The sequence below is a fragment of the Microcaecilia unicolor genome, chromosome 1 (assembly GCF_901765095.1).
Source record: "Microcaecilia unicolor chromosome 1, aMicUni1.1, whole genome shotgun sequence".
NCBI lineage: Eukaryota > Metazoa > Chordata > Amphibia > Gymnophiona > Siphonopidae > Microcaecilia > Microcaecilia unicolor.
Window position 1 is genome coordinate 670,633,657 of NC_044031.1, and position 15,501 is coordinate 670,649,157.

The 15,501-nt window shown below is 40.7% G+C and overlaps 1 protein-coding gene across 3 annotated transcripts in view; it reads right to left on the reverse strand.

The window, feature by feature from the left end:
- Positions 1-871: 871 nt before the first annotated feature.
- PSTPIP1 (proline-serine-threonine phosphatase interacting protein 1) overlaps positions 872-15,501 on the reverse strand; it is a 174,014-nt gene continuing 159,384 nt past the window's right edge. For all 3 annotated transcript variants that reach the window (XM_030187310.1, XM_030187302.1, XM_030187320.1), the window contains 3 exons: positions 7,793-7,872; positions 4,437-4,546; positions 872-2,117 (listed from right to left, as the gene is read on the reverse strand). In XM_030187310.1, the coding sequence (XP_030043170.1) occupies positions 1,986-2,117; positions 4,437-4,546; positions 7,793-7,872 (322 nt within the window). In that variant the 3' untranslated portion in view covers positions 872-1,985. The remainder of the gene's footprint in view (positions 2,118-4,436; positions 4,547-7,792; positions 7,873-15,501) is intronic.

The following is a 15,501-nucleotide window of genomic DNA, read 5'->3' on the forward strand; positions in this document are numbered from 1 at the left end:
GAATATTCCAGCTGCTGCGTACTGATAAAATTAATCACACTTATTTGTTACCAAGTTACTATGTGCTTTTGGCATAGTTACAGAATGGCTGGTCCCAGCATACTGAAGGATCAGTTACAGAGTGACTGGAATCAGGGAGTGAATGGTTGAAATGAGTGTTCTTTAATAGTCCTGGAGGCACCTCAGCCAGTCAGGTTTTCAGGATCTCTGCAATGATATTCATGAGAGAGATCTGCATGCATACAGTGGCAGCAGTGCATGCAAATCTCTCTCATGAATATTTATTGTGGATATCCTGAAAACCTGACTGGCTGGGGTACTCCAGGACCAGGTTTGGGAACCACTGCCTTAACATATCTTCCTTTACCTGGTTTGATGTGGTCTCTACTTCTGGTGTTCCAGCAAGACACAAAACAGTAGGATAGTCGTTCCCAAACCTGTCCTAGGGGACCCCCCCCCCCCCCCCCCCCCCCCCGCCAGACAGATTTTCTTGATATCTGCAATGACTATTCATGGGATTGATTTGCATGCATACTGCTTTCACTGTATGCAAATTTCTCTCATGCATATTCAGTGTGGATATCCAACCTGACTGGCTGGGGGTCGCCCAGGGCAAGATTTGGACCCACCGCAGTAGGGGCTTTAACATGTTTTACTCTCTAGATCAGGGGTTCTCAAGCCAGTCCTCAGGACACACCCAGTCAGATTTTCAGGATATCCATAATGAATATGTATGAGAGAAATTTGCATGCACTACCTCCATTTTATCTCATGCTCTAGATCAGGGGTTCTCACCCTAGGCTTTGGGACACACCTAGCCATTCAGGTTTTTAGGATAAACATGCATGAGATAGATCCATCCATGGTATGTATATTTATCTCATGCATATTCCTTGTGGGTATCCTGAAAACCTGAATGGCTGGGTGTGTACTGAGGACTGTGTTCAGAACCCCTGCTCTACATTCTGCAAACACATCCAGTGAATATTTGTGTACATCCAGTGTGTTAGATGTACACAAATGTTTGGCGCATTCAAGACAACTTCATCTATTTATGTAACTAATTTGATTTAGGTATTATTGTTTGAAGAGCTAGATTCATTTGTGACATTTTTTTTTAAATTGTAATTTAAAAAAATTACTTCCTTACTAGATCAAAAGTAAATTCAATCTGAGTCAGTTTTGGAAAGGTACCTTTAAAAATATCATTTGCCCTGCTAAGATGTAGAACTTTGTTCCATTTTACCCACTAGGATTCCTTTGCAGGAATGTCATAAATGACATGCCTTACACTTTTGTCACCATAGCTCACTGATCATCTTCTGCCAACATGGCTACACAGTGAAGGTAGATAGACAACTGCAGGGGATTTGTGTAAGAACTTTAAAAAGTGCTTCTGTGTCAGTCCACTAAAATCCACAGCAGCTGCATTTGTGCTGCTCACTCTGTGTCAGGCTGAGGCCCTGTAAAGGAACTTCTAAATTAAGCACCTTGGTTCTACAGGCGGGGGAGGAGGGTGCATTTCTCATCCTGAGGTTTTCCTCCACCCAACAATTTGAAAGATGGTTTTGAAGACCTAGCTTTACAATTGGAATTGTTAAATTCAAAGAGAGTAATGGGATATAGGATTAAAGAGATAAATGCCAGCCATTCTCAACACTGACCATTTGACGTCACACATCTTTCTTAGGTGATAAGTTGCTGTACAGAGTTTTATTGTTCACAGATTAAAGTTCACTAATTATTCAGAAAATAGAATCCATAGCTCAGACTGTTTAATAGCTGAAGCTGATTAAACATAACCTGAAGTTTGTTTCGCTTTCTCTGTTTACTAGCTGACTGAAAAAGAGTCATGAACTGGAAGTCACAGGTCTCCTGTACACAGGCAACAGGCAGGGCTTCTTTTTATACACCTATGTCTTAAAAGGACATGTTTCAGGATCTCAGCACCTCTTCTTGGCTGCCTAGAGCTTTATTCTCGTGTATCAGCGTTTTTCAAGGTAGGATCCAGGTACAAAACCTTGCTGGCCATTTCTCTCCACAGTCCACCAGCCATCCTGGCCCTCTTCAATGACCTGTACAATATCTCCTGTACTGATGTCCAGCTCAAAATCATTCTGAAAGGAAAGTCAAAACATAAGTTATTCACCCCTCCTACGCTAGCTGCTGCTTACTGTGACAACAAGAGCTGGTCAAAAACAGGAATGTTATCAAACTTGACAGACATGCTGGTAAATGATAGTATTAGGTGGATGGGTGTTTTCCTGTCAATTTTAATGGTTAGGGAAGGTGATTATAGAGCTGAACATCCCACTTTTTGAGCCCATCCTTGTGTACTGCTGTTGTCAGTGATTAGGGCAGGGGTTCCCAAACCTGTCCTGGGGCAATTCCAACCACTCAGATTTTCAAGAGATCCACAATGAATATGCATGAGATCTGCATACCAAGGAGGCAGTGTATGCAAATTGATCTTGTGAATATTCATTGTGGATATTTGCTCTGGGGAAAAGAATTTTATCAGTGGTGTACCACAGGGGTTGGTCCTTGGGCCAGCTCTTTTTAACATCTTTGTGAGTGATATTGCGGAAGGACTGTCTGATACAGTTTGTCTCTTTGCGAATAACAAACTCTGTAATACGGTGGACACCCTGGAAGGCGTGGATAGCATGAGGAAGGATCTAGCGAAGCTTGAAGAATGGTCCAAAAATTGGCATCTAAGATGTAATGCTAAGAAATGCAGGGTCATGCATTTGGATCACAAAAACCCAGGGGAACAGTACGGTATAGAGGGTGAAGTGCTTCTGTGTATGAAAGAAGAGCAGGACTTGGGGGTGATTGTGTCTGATGAATTTAAGGTGGCCAAACAGGTAGAAAAAGGAGATGCTCAAAGCCAGAAGAATGCTTGGGTGCAAAAGGAGAGGGATGACCAGCAGGAAAAAAAAAAGAGGTGATAGTGTTTTTGTACAAGTCTCTGGTGAGGCCCCATTTAGAACACTGCGTGCAATTCTGGAGACCACACCTACAGCAAGAAATAAACAGGATGGAGTCGTTCCAGATGGCGGCTACAAAACTGGTCAGCAGTCTGTCATAAAACATATAAGGACAGGCTCATAAATCTCAACATGTAGTTGCTGGAAGCAAGGCGGGAGAGAGGAGATATTTAAATACCTCAGTGGCGTTAATGTACAGGAAGCGAGCCTTTTTCAAATGAAGGAAACCTCTGGAATGAGAGGACATAGGATGAAGTTAAAAGGAAATAGGCTTAGGAGGAATCTGAGAAAATGCCCTTTCACGGTGAGGGTGGTTAATGTGTGGAATGGCCTTGCAACGGAGGTTATGGAGACGAGGACTGTGTCAGAATTTAAGAAAGCGTGGGATAGACGTGGGATCTCTTAGGAAAAGGAAGAGTTAGTGGTTACTGAGGATGGGCAATTTGGCCCTTATCTGACATCGTGTTTCTAGGTTTCTCTGAAAACCAGGACAGGTTTGGGAATCATTGGTATTAGGCAAATAGCTGAGGTAGTGCTGGTGCAAGGGTAATAAACACCCTAGGTCAGGGTGAGCAATCACAGGTTTTCATGACTTCCACGTGAATATATATTTTATTTATTTATTGCATTTGTATCCCACATTTTCCCACCTTTTTGCGGGCTCAGTGTGGCTTATATGAGATGTATTTACAAACAATGGAACCAGTACGTGCAAATTCATTGTGAAAATCTTGAAAACCCAAATGGGTTGTGGTCCTCAAAGACTGTGGATGCCCACCCCTGACTTATGTGAACTTTCAGCCTCACACGTACTCTTACAAACGTGAACTCAGCAAACATGGTCATCCCAATACCACTTCTCCCAAAACAATCCTGTTAAATTATAGCAATGGGAACAAAGCAGGTTTCAAACACAAACCAAAACAAAAAAGTTCAAAGCATTCATTGGTAAAACTACCAATTTTTCTTCACTCAACGTGTAATTAAACTCTGGAATTTGTTGCCACAGAATGTGGTAAAGGTGGTTAGCTTAGCAGAGTTTAAAAAAAGGTTTGGCCGGCTTCCTAAACGTAAAGTCCATAGACCATTATTAAATTGGACTTGGGGAAAAGCCACTATTTCTGGGATAAGCAGTATAAAATGTTTTGTACTTTTTTGGGATCTTGCCAGGTATTGTGACCTGGATTGGCCACTGTTGGAAACAAGATGCTGGGCTTGATGAACCTTTGGTCTGTCCCAATATGGCATATTTATATACTTATGCTTAGATTTAACTCTCTCATACTTGAAGAAAAGGGTTATGTTAGGTGACCGTTTTGCGGTTTCTATGTGCAATGCAATCTCTCACTGAGCCATTGCTCCCAGAGGATATGGGGGTTAGCTTGTTGCTGCTGCTGCTGTAACCACATGACTGTACAGTTTTGGAGAAAGACACAGCTTAATTACCTGGGCAGTATAGTTATAAAGTACTGTGTAATCTTGCGGTGTGCTGCATCCTGCTACGACTTCTTCTGTATCCACAAGTAAGGACGCATAAACCCCATCAGCTTTCTCCCCTAAAACCAGAGATTTGTTTAGTTATTAATGCAGAGAAGTCAACCTGCTTCTCAAGCACTGTTCTACGTCACGCCTCCCTCAGGGGACACTAGAGCTGATTCTGCTGGAGATTGGGCTTCAGAACTGAAAATGCTGGAACAGCAACATGCAGGTATTGGAGAATATGACTACAGGCACTTGCAATTAGTGTGATAGCAGAGGAGGAGCTGGACAAGCTGAGAGGGAAGAAAGGGAGTCAAACCCAGACGTGGGTAGACTACTAATAAAATAGATGTATTTATTTTTAAGACAGGTTCTCCAATGCAATTTCTTATAAATTGATCAGCAAATCATTTTCCCATTCCTGAAAAAGATAATGAAATCTCTGTTCATGAATTTCAATATGTTACTACTTTTAAACAAATGTCTTTTCTGGGGAAAAAAGTGATTAAATCTCTATGCATGTATGCTTGGTTTCAAAGTAGTGAAAAAAATGCTGACAACTTTCTGCCAAATTCTATAAATGGTGCCTTAAATATTGGCACTGAAAAACCAATAGCTTAGCGTGATTCTATAAACTAAAGTTAGGTATAGTTCATAGAATATGCTTAGTGGCTGTTCTAGCGACTAAAATTTAGGCAAACCCATTTATGCCACTTAAAACCAGGCCTAAATACCTGCGTCTAACTTAGGCGCAGGCCAGGTGTATTCTATAATAGTGTGCATAGTTTTTTGAAACACCCACAACCTGCCCATTCCACGCCTTTGGCCATGCCCCTTTTTTGGCTGCGCACATTAGAATTTATGAGCACCACATTATAGAATATGCCTAGAAAGTTGTACACATAAATTCTAATTAAAGCCAATTAGGCTGCTAATTGGTTGCTATTTATTTATTTATTTATTTGCAGCATTTGTATCCCACATTTTCACATCTATTTGCAGGCTCAATGTGGCTTACATTATGCCGTAATGGCGATCGCCATTCCGGAATGAGAAATACAGAATATTATTACATTTAAAGTACAGAAAATATAAAATAAGTTATAAGAAGTAGATATACAGTTCAATTCAGGCATTAAAGATCAAGGGTAAATGTAAATCATTCAACAGTAACAATGTGAATAAAGTAGACAAAAGAGTTCAATGTTATCTTGTTTTGGTAAAGTTTTGATGTCTGGTCATTTATGAAGGATCGTTTAGGTAAGTCTCTTTGAACAGGTTAGTTTTTAGTAATTAACAGAAGTCTGTCAAAACGTGCATAGTTTTTATGGCAGTGGATAGTGCATTCCACAGTTGCATGCTAATGTAGGAGAAGCTAGATGAATAAATTGGTTTATATTTAAGTCCTTTGCAACTGGCTTAATGGAGGTTCAAGAAAGTGCGTGATGATCTTTTTGTGTTCCTTGCTGGTAGGTCTATGAGGTCTGACATTTACCAATAATGGTAATACCAATTAATGGTGCTGTTTAGCTTGTTAATTAAGTTGTGTGCACAATTTGGCCGTGAGAGCCTGTAAGTTTAGGCCTATATTATTTGCGCCCTCTAGTGAAAGGAGTGCACCAATTGCACTGATACACCTAACAGTGTTGCACATGCTAACTACGAGGTTACTGAAGTAATAAAACAATTCCAAAACAGAAAAGAGAGATGATCCTAAATATATTCTAGCATCGGTGGCAGAGAGGATATGAGAGAAGGCCTGCAGGATGTACAGCTCTGTCGGCTAAACGTTGCAAACTGGCCTACTTTCCTGATCTCCCTATCAGATACGGTTCCCTTTGGTACAGTTTACACATGTGCTCTCCATACTGTGGGAAACTACATATTGTTTCTGATGCTGTGCTTTGGAATTTAATAAATAGGTAATTCACTTATTAATCACTATGGTGCTCATTTTCAAAGCAGATAAATGTCTCAAAATAGGCAGAAAAACATTCATCTGTTGAAAACATCTAAATCGCAATTTTTGAAATGGCAGAATTGGGACTTTTTTTTTTTACCGAGTTCATCCAAATAGCAAGAGGAGGGGGTGTTGGAGGTGGGACTTGGGTGGGACCAGGCAGGCCAACAAGTTGGACGTCTTTCATCAATAATGGAACAGGAAGAAACATCCAAGGCAAAAAAGAAGGATGTGTTTGTCTAGATCTGTTTCAATCACATCCAAGTTACAAAAGGTGCCCTGACTGCTGATCAGATGACCACTGGAAGGATTAAGGCATGATGCCTCTTTAATCCCTCAGTGGTCACTGGCCCCCTCCCACCACCCTAAGAGCTGAAAGTGATAGTGGATACCAGGCTATCTGACAGCTGCAGATACTATGAGAATACCCAACAGAGCAGCAAGCAGGTCCCTGGATTCGTTTACAGATCACTGCAGTGGAATGTGCACAAGGGGATCCAGGACCTATTTAATTTGTGATGGAAATTGTGAGCCCTTCAGAATCAACCAAATACCTACTGTACTTAAATATAGGAGGCACCTACAGGCTGGAAGGTTATTGTAGCAGTGTAGTTTTTTTCTGTTCATGGAGGGCTCACAGTACATAATATAGGAGTTATGTAAGGAAGTGTACCAGGGTGCCATTGTTTAAAGTCTACTGCACTGACCATTAGGCTGCCCCTCTGCAGAGATGTCTGTGGGGCTATTTCTCTCAAAATGATGCCAGACAGACGTTTTTGTGCCTGCTTTCTTGGCGTCCAAAAATTGGTCATGTTACTTTTGAAAATGGCTCTTCATTTTAGACATTTTCAGCCTAAGACATCATTCTCATAGCCCATTTTCAAAAAGAAAAACAAGACCTTTTTCCTGTTTGAAAATGGCTGTCAGATGGACTTAATTAAATTTTGTAGATACAATTCAGTTTAATTATCTACTGAATGGGTGGCGGTAAGTGTTCCCACCCAAAATGGTTGCATGGCAAGTGCTTCACTTGCCACACATCCATTTCTTTAAAAAAAAAAAAAAAAACAACCCTGCCTTCTACCCACTGCAGTAAAATGGGGCCTTGGCGTGCGTCAAAAACACACACTGATGCCAGCGCAGGCCCCCTTTTGCCGCAGCTTCATAAAAGGACCCATAAATAATGTATTTCACACATCCTACCCAGTACCAAAAGTATCTTTCAAGATTAAATGACAGCTGTATGTTACAAAATGCGTCACAGAAAAGTCATGATTTTTACCTGTTTGTGGTGGGTGTGCTCCAGATCCCCTGTAAACTCACTCTGCAAGTTCTTCCCTGTCCTGCCCCTTCCCCTACTTACCCTTGGGAGGTGGTGTAGATTTGTCATGTTCTGAGAGGTTTTTGGTACTTCCACCATGGCTGGGCAATAAATTTGCAAATCTGGAAACAGCAAAAATGCAGTAAGGAAACCAAAAAGGTACAATTCCTCAGTGAAAGCCATAGGAAATGAAGAAAACTGAACAGAAGCACCAGCTTGCCGTCTGAAAATCTCTAGGTTATCAAGAGGATGGATATTGCTTAGAATCTCCACATGCCTCTCATGAGCTATGAAAAGTGACCCTTGGGGCACAGTATAAAAACTGTAATAATCCTTATAAATGCACAGTGCGAGTGACTGTCATTGCTAATTTATAAATTATACATTCTAGGAAAATAATTGTTAAGGCCAGGCTGGAAGCTCAGTGACAGTACTATTTATTGCTATGCAGAGGACCTGGGTTCATTTCCCAGGCAGGGTCTTCTTGTGTGAGAGATGGGGAAGGAGTGGGGAGCAGAAAAAGCTATGTTTATAGGCCAAAGGGTGTCCCAGTAATTGTGTAATGGTGACACCTAGTGGCTGGATTTAGGGCCCATGACTGCAAGGTTCTGTGTCCCTAGCTGAGGACTCTCATTGCAATGACTGGGCATGGTAAGTTGGGAGAGAATGTACAAATGAAGGCTTAAGGTGCTTGGTTTTGATTAAACTGAATGTCCAAAGGAGCAGGATGAAAGGTATCTTAAAACAGTTCATTAGGAAGTGGGGGATGGATGGAGGGGGTTTGTTAAGAACTGTCTAGGAGATTTCAGTATTCTACGTGTGATTTTTGAATCCTATATATTAGCAGTCATAGTTTTTATGCTATATATGCACATTTATTGTAAGGGTTCACATTATTGTTCTGACCAAAAATTTTCAATAAATATTAAAGTTCCACAAAAAAAGTCTAAATACATAAAACGATAATGATATCACAACAGAAGCATAATCAATATTAATGTGTGAAATCTTCCATTTATATATACTATCCAGTGCTCATTGTATAAAGATCTACATAGTATACATTAAACATTCCTAACAGAGTTTGAAACACTCGGCTGCTTTTTCTCAGAAACTCCAGTTCTTCAGGATATATTCATAAGTGTATTTATGACCACCAGCAGTATGAGCTTAAGGTGAAGCTATGTCTCTGGCATGCTATCACTCATTTTAATTGTATATGTATATATTTGGTCATCAACTCTCTGACAAAATAAACAGCAAGATCAGCGATATCACAAATTACAGGCCAGTAGCATCAATACCACTACTGACCAAAACGATGGAAGGTCAGGTAACACAGCAACTAACGGAATACTTGACAAAATTCTCAATTCTTTATAAATCCCAACCAGGTTTCAGACTACAACAAAGCACTGAAGTGGTCATAACCACCCTGATAACAAAATTCAGAAGCATAATATGCCAAGGACAAAACGTATTATTATTACAATTCGACATGTCAAATGCGTTTGATCTAGTAGACCACACCACACTAATAACACTGCTCGACAACATAGGAATTAGCGATGCAGTGGCAACATGCTTCAATGGCTTCCTAAAGACCAGATCCTACATTGTAAAGATATCCAACCAAACATCAGCCTCATGGATCTCTGAGTGCAGAGTACCACAGGGATAGCCAATATCACCAATACTGTTCAATGTAATGACGGCGCCACTCGGAAAAAAACTGGAATTAATGGGTTTCAACCCATTTATATATGCAGATGATGTCATCATCTTCATACCTTTCCAAAACAATATCACAAACAAATAGGACAAAATTAAAAAAGGATTGGACCTCATTGAAGAATGGGCAACAACTTTCAAACTCAAATTGAACAGAGACAAAACCAAATTCCTAGTACTATCCACTCCACACAACCCCACATCCTCCCAAAAATTTACAATCAACCAACAAACATACCACATCGACACACAACTTAAAATATTAGGTATCATTCTCTACAAAACACCTAATACTGGACAATCAAATATCAGCAGTAACATCAAAATGCTTCAGAACACAATGGAAACTGAGAAGAATAAGAGACTATTTCCCTACACAATCTTTCCGAATACTGGTCCAATGAACGATACTATCACAACTAGACTACTGCAATGCAGCATATGTAGGGTGCAAGGAAAACACACTACAATCGCTGCAAACAGTTCAAAACACGGCAGCAAGACTGATTTTCAAGAAATCAAAATATGAAAGAGCAACCCCACTGCTTGAAACACTACATTGGCTACCAGTGAAAGCAAGAATATTTTTCAAAGCGAACACCCTAATCTTCAAGGTATTATTCGGAATGGCACCTGAATATATGCTTATCATGAATGAACTATCCTCAAGAAATGCCAGCCCAGAAAACAGAAACTACCTACTCCAACATCTACCCAACTGCAAAACCACCATCTACGAAACTATCTACACAGCAGGATTTAGCTACCTGGGTTCCAATTCAGGTAGCAATTCAGGAATCTCCTCCAATTCAGAAAAGAAATGAAAACCTCTCTCTTCAAAACATTCTACAGCTAATCACAAAGATATTGTCGCCTTCCTTTCAGATCTATCTCTTCAAAAATTATATGAATAAATATCACCAAAACTCTACAAATAAACACAAAAGCTACCACCACTACCTTTTCCACTTCAAATCTATCTCTTCAAAAACTCTATGAATAACCACATGAACTATAGATGCCCTCTCAACATTGCACAACACTATTATAACTCCACCAAAATGTAAATTGTAAGCCACTTTGAACCAAAACTTGTTTTTGGATAATAGTGGAATACAAGAATGCATAAATAAAATAAATACAAATATACTCCTTAAGCATGTAGGAGAATAGGTGGGCCATCAAAACTATATAAGAATATTATAGACTGGACATTATGTATTGGGATTTATTAACCACCTTTATGAAGAGATTCACCCAAGGCAGTGTTTAATATACAACTTACAATTTTGTTAACAGCATAACAATAGTAAAATAACCAAGAATAAACATAAATACAATAAATGAGGTAAACTTGAAAACAGTAAATTGAAACCTAATAGCCTAATTTACATATAGCTTCACCATCTCAGTATCATCATCAGAACATCCTCACAGTTGCTGGACAACAGCAAGACTAAATTTGAAGAGATTTCCCTGATGCAGATGGACTTCGAAACATGATATCATGTTGGAATATGGAATGTGGGAAGCAGCGCCAATACCATCACAGCTGTGCAGCCGTGAGAGGTTGCTGCTGACATCATGCCGATAAAATGTCAGGTTTTTGGGAAGACTCACCCTCCCCAGGACAAGCCCTGGGAAGCAGCACCAGAACCATCATACTTGTGCAGCCTTGAGACACTGCTGTCATCATCAGTAGGTATCTCTTGTTAAATTTAAGCCGTACAAATGCTGGAACGCTTGTTGAATACATTAGAGCTGTCTGAAAAACGTATAGCTTTGTTATGTCAAATGGCACAAATGATCATTTTTCATAATTTTTTCAAGTTTGGAGAACAATATTTTTTTACAGGTGAAAGGGGTTGCCATGGGGCAATGGTGGCCCCCACGGTGGCATGCCTGTATATGTCACAGTACGAGGAAGAGTTTGTGTATTGGTCATCGTTTTTGTGAGCGTGGTGGGATGGCTGTGGTATATCGATGATGTCCTGATGATTTGGAGAGATGATGAGGATCGGTTGGCACAATTTTTGATGTATTTGAATGAGCAGGATCCAAATATACATTTTGATCACCATATAGGGGGTGACACAATCAATTTTTTGGATGTCAACATTTCCTATCATCAGGGCAAGTTTGTTACGTGGTCGTACCAGAAGCACACAGATCGTAATGCGCTGTTGCATTACCGCAGCCATCATCCGCTCCGGTTAAGGAATAGCATACCGATAGGGCAGTTTCTCCGGATTCGGAGACTATGTACTTCTCGGGACACTTTTAAGGAGCAAGCACAAGGGATGGCAGAATGGTTCAGACAGCGTGGGTACCCTCCCAAGATTATTCATAAAGCAGCAAAATGGGCATTTAATGCCCAGCAGGAATGGTTGACCATTTCAGGGAAACCACAGGACTCCCCCAGGTTGACATGTGTACTACCATATACTGTGGTACTGTGGAAAGTATGGCGGTGGAACGAATTGTGAAGCGGTTATGGCCGATTTTATCGGTCCATGAGAATTTTCTTCAACCACCTTGTTTCACATATACTCGGGGGGGGGGGGGGGAATGTGGGGGAAATCATGTCCCATTACAAAACATTGTCAGTGACATGGAGAGTTGATACAGCGGGAGGCCATATGGCATGCGGGGCATGCGTATATTGCAGATATGCTTTGCAAATAGTTCAAGTAGATATACCCCACTCTGGTGGGCGTGTGTTTGAGTTGCGATCACGAATGGACTGTAACACTAGTCATTGTGTATATGGTATTTGTTGCCCATGCGGGCTTTGGTATATAGGTCACACTATTCGGAGAATTAAGAATAGAATTGCACAACATCTCAGCAACATACACCTATCAAAACAGGAGGCTCCTTTAGTTTCACACTGGGGGAGTGCAGGACACGAACTTCAGGATTTAAGGTTTGTGGTGTTAGGTCAATGTTACAACAATAGGAGGGTGATATCTCTTTAATGCTCCTCCGTAAAGAACAGGGCATGATATTTGCGTGGAACACCATTGCTCCTGCTGGATTGAATAAGGAGGTGGAGTGGCTGAATGTGTGAAGGAATGTGTGAAGGGGCGGGGTTTCAAAGGGTTATAAACCGCTGAGAATTCAAGCACTCCATACGCATGTGCCAGCGTTGTTTAGCTGGGGCGTGGACGCATGGAAGTGCTATGAGGTCTGGTTCGCCTGATATTCATGAATTGAATGGAATCACGAATGGTAAGCTGTTTAATGTTACTTATATGAGTAGTTTGAGTGTAAGGACAGCAGATACATACAGTTTGTGTTGATTAATGTGTTTTAGGAACCCAACCCCTGATGACGCTCAAGTAGCGAAACACAGGCTGTGTAGGGTGCGGGGTACTGTGTGTGATAGAGGGAGCTGTTGTGAAGATCAGCCCAGCAGATCCAAATGCAGCAGTGGATACTACCTATAACAGTGGAGTTCGTTGGTTCTGGAAGAGAACATTCTGGAAACTATATGAGCTTAATGATTGATTAATGGACACTATGGACAATCAATATAGCACTCATTAGGACTGCCTTTTTGATATCAAGTACAGCGTGGTTGATTAGACAAGAACGCTGTCAGGGCGATCTGCACAATTTGGATAATCAACTAAGCGCTTAATAGGACAATTGTTCAAGAGGTGGTACAATACAGCGTGGTTGACAAAAAAGCACGCTGTGAATGATTTAAACGAATGTGCCTAAAACAACTGTTGCTTGTCACCAGTTATTTGTAAAAAACAAGAAGTGCTGAGTGGGGTCACTATGGTAGTTAGATACATGATGTACTAGCAAGATCCGGCAGAAGGCTTGGATGAATGTGGACTGTGTGAGAGAGATGTGTGTATCTGAGTTATTGTTGACTTAATGGTTTTATAAAGTTTGATATTCACAATTTAATAAAGAACAATTTAAAAAAATAGTTATATGGTGGTGAAGATATAATATGTATTGAGTATAGCTGTTAGACAATTTGTTACCCAGTAAAGAATTTTGTTGTTAAATTTAAGGGGATCCTGTCTGAGTCATGGCAGGTAAATTGTGGGGTCCCACAAGGATCTCCTCTGTCGCCATTGCTATTCAATGTCTTGATGTCTTCCCTTGGTCAGACATTAGTTTCTGCTGGCTTTAATGTCTTCAGTTACGCTGTTGACAGCGATTTTGTTAACGGTAGCTAAGACTGTGGAAAAAACTGCAGCTAGGATAAAAGTTTGTATTTCCCTCCTCGAAGTGTAGATTTTTTGTGTCTGGTTGATCACCGCTCCCTACTCTACTTCTCTGTTTGACTATATAAATGTTAACTCCCACTATATACAATTACCCCCTATCCCCCTCATTCTATAATCTTGCGTGTGCATTTTTATGCCTTGTGCATGATTTAGTGTAAGTTGTAGAATATTTAAAGCACTTGATATACCACAAATGATCCCTGAGGCAACTATGCGGTTCACAATTTCTATTACAGGTACTTTATACTGTCCTTAATGGGCTCACAGTCTAAGTTATATATTGTACCTGGGTCAATGGAGGGCTAATTGACTTGCCCAGGATCACACAGAGCTGCACAGGGAATTGAACCTGGTTCCCCCGGATCTCAACCCACTGCTGGCTGTCAGGCAGCAGCGGGAATCAAACCCGGTTCCCCAGGTCTGCAATCTACTGCGCTAACCATTAGGCCACTCTTCCACTAGCAGTTATGCATGTGATGCCATTAATTAGACCATAACTGGTGCTAACTATCAATAATTGGCTTTCATTATTGTTGATCGGTACTAATTGGCACTGATTTACACTTACATGCATAACTGTACTAAGTCCCTATTCTGTAATGTTAGCATGCAATTTCTATCGTGTGGAATTGCAAAACGGCATGCATGTGGGAGGGGCAGTGGTGTGCCTAGTACTTGCGCATTAAGGAGCCCTTTTACAAAGGCGCATTGAAAAATGGCATGCGGTAGTGTAGATGCGTGTTTTGGGCGCGCGCAGAATCATTTTTCAGCACACCTGTAAAAAATGCCTTTTTAATTTTTTTTTCTGAAAATGGATGTGCAGCAAAACGAAAATTGCCGCGTGTCTATTTTGGGTCTGAGACCTTACCACCAGACATTGACCTAGCGGTAAAGTCTTATGTGGTAACTGGGTGGTAATGACCTATGTCAAATGCCACTTGGCGCGTGCCCAATATGTGTGTCCAAAATAAAAATTATTTTTCAGAAACTTGTATCAGACGTGCCCCAAAAATGAAATTACCAGAAGAGCCACACGGTAGCTGGGCAGTAACTCCATTGTGGCGCATGTTGGGCGCGAATAGACGCTTATGTGGCTTAGTAAAAGGGCCCTTAACTTTATAGAATAATGTCACTTATCTATGCAACTGCCACATTTAGGTGTAAGCATTTATGCCTATGTTGGCATATAAATACCAACTTATGCTAGTATTCTAGAACAGCAATTATTCAATTGCCATTGTAGAATTCACGCTGAGCAGGAGCTAGGACAACTAAAATTCTTGAATTGATCCCTACAAGACTGATAAATAAGGCACAGTTTCCATACTAATTGCAAATGGTGAAGCAAAAACTGGATGTCCCATACAATACCCCCTTCAGTTTTTAGAGGCACTAAGTGCTTTCTTGTAATCTACTTGTTCTGCATTTTCAGCCCTTGGTGGAAGTAGCTTCAGCATTATATAGCCTGTTCCCTGTCCTGTAACTTCTGTAGACCCATCTTTCCTGTCAAACATGGTTCCCTCAAGTATGTCCCTCTTACTTCCTTTATCTATTGTTTTTCATTTCATAATGCTAAATTATCTTAGTGCACACATGTTTTGGAAGAAGAGCAATTAAAGCAATAAAAAATATGATAACCCAAGCCTCTCAGACTGAATAACATTTTTATAGCTGAAGGCATTCCTCTTTACACAGGCATTTGTCTCTTAAGATATTTAACTTAGGGGCCCTTTTATTAAGCTGTGTGTCTATGTGCACCCAGCGCATGCC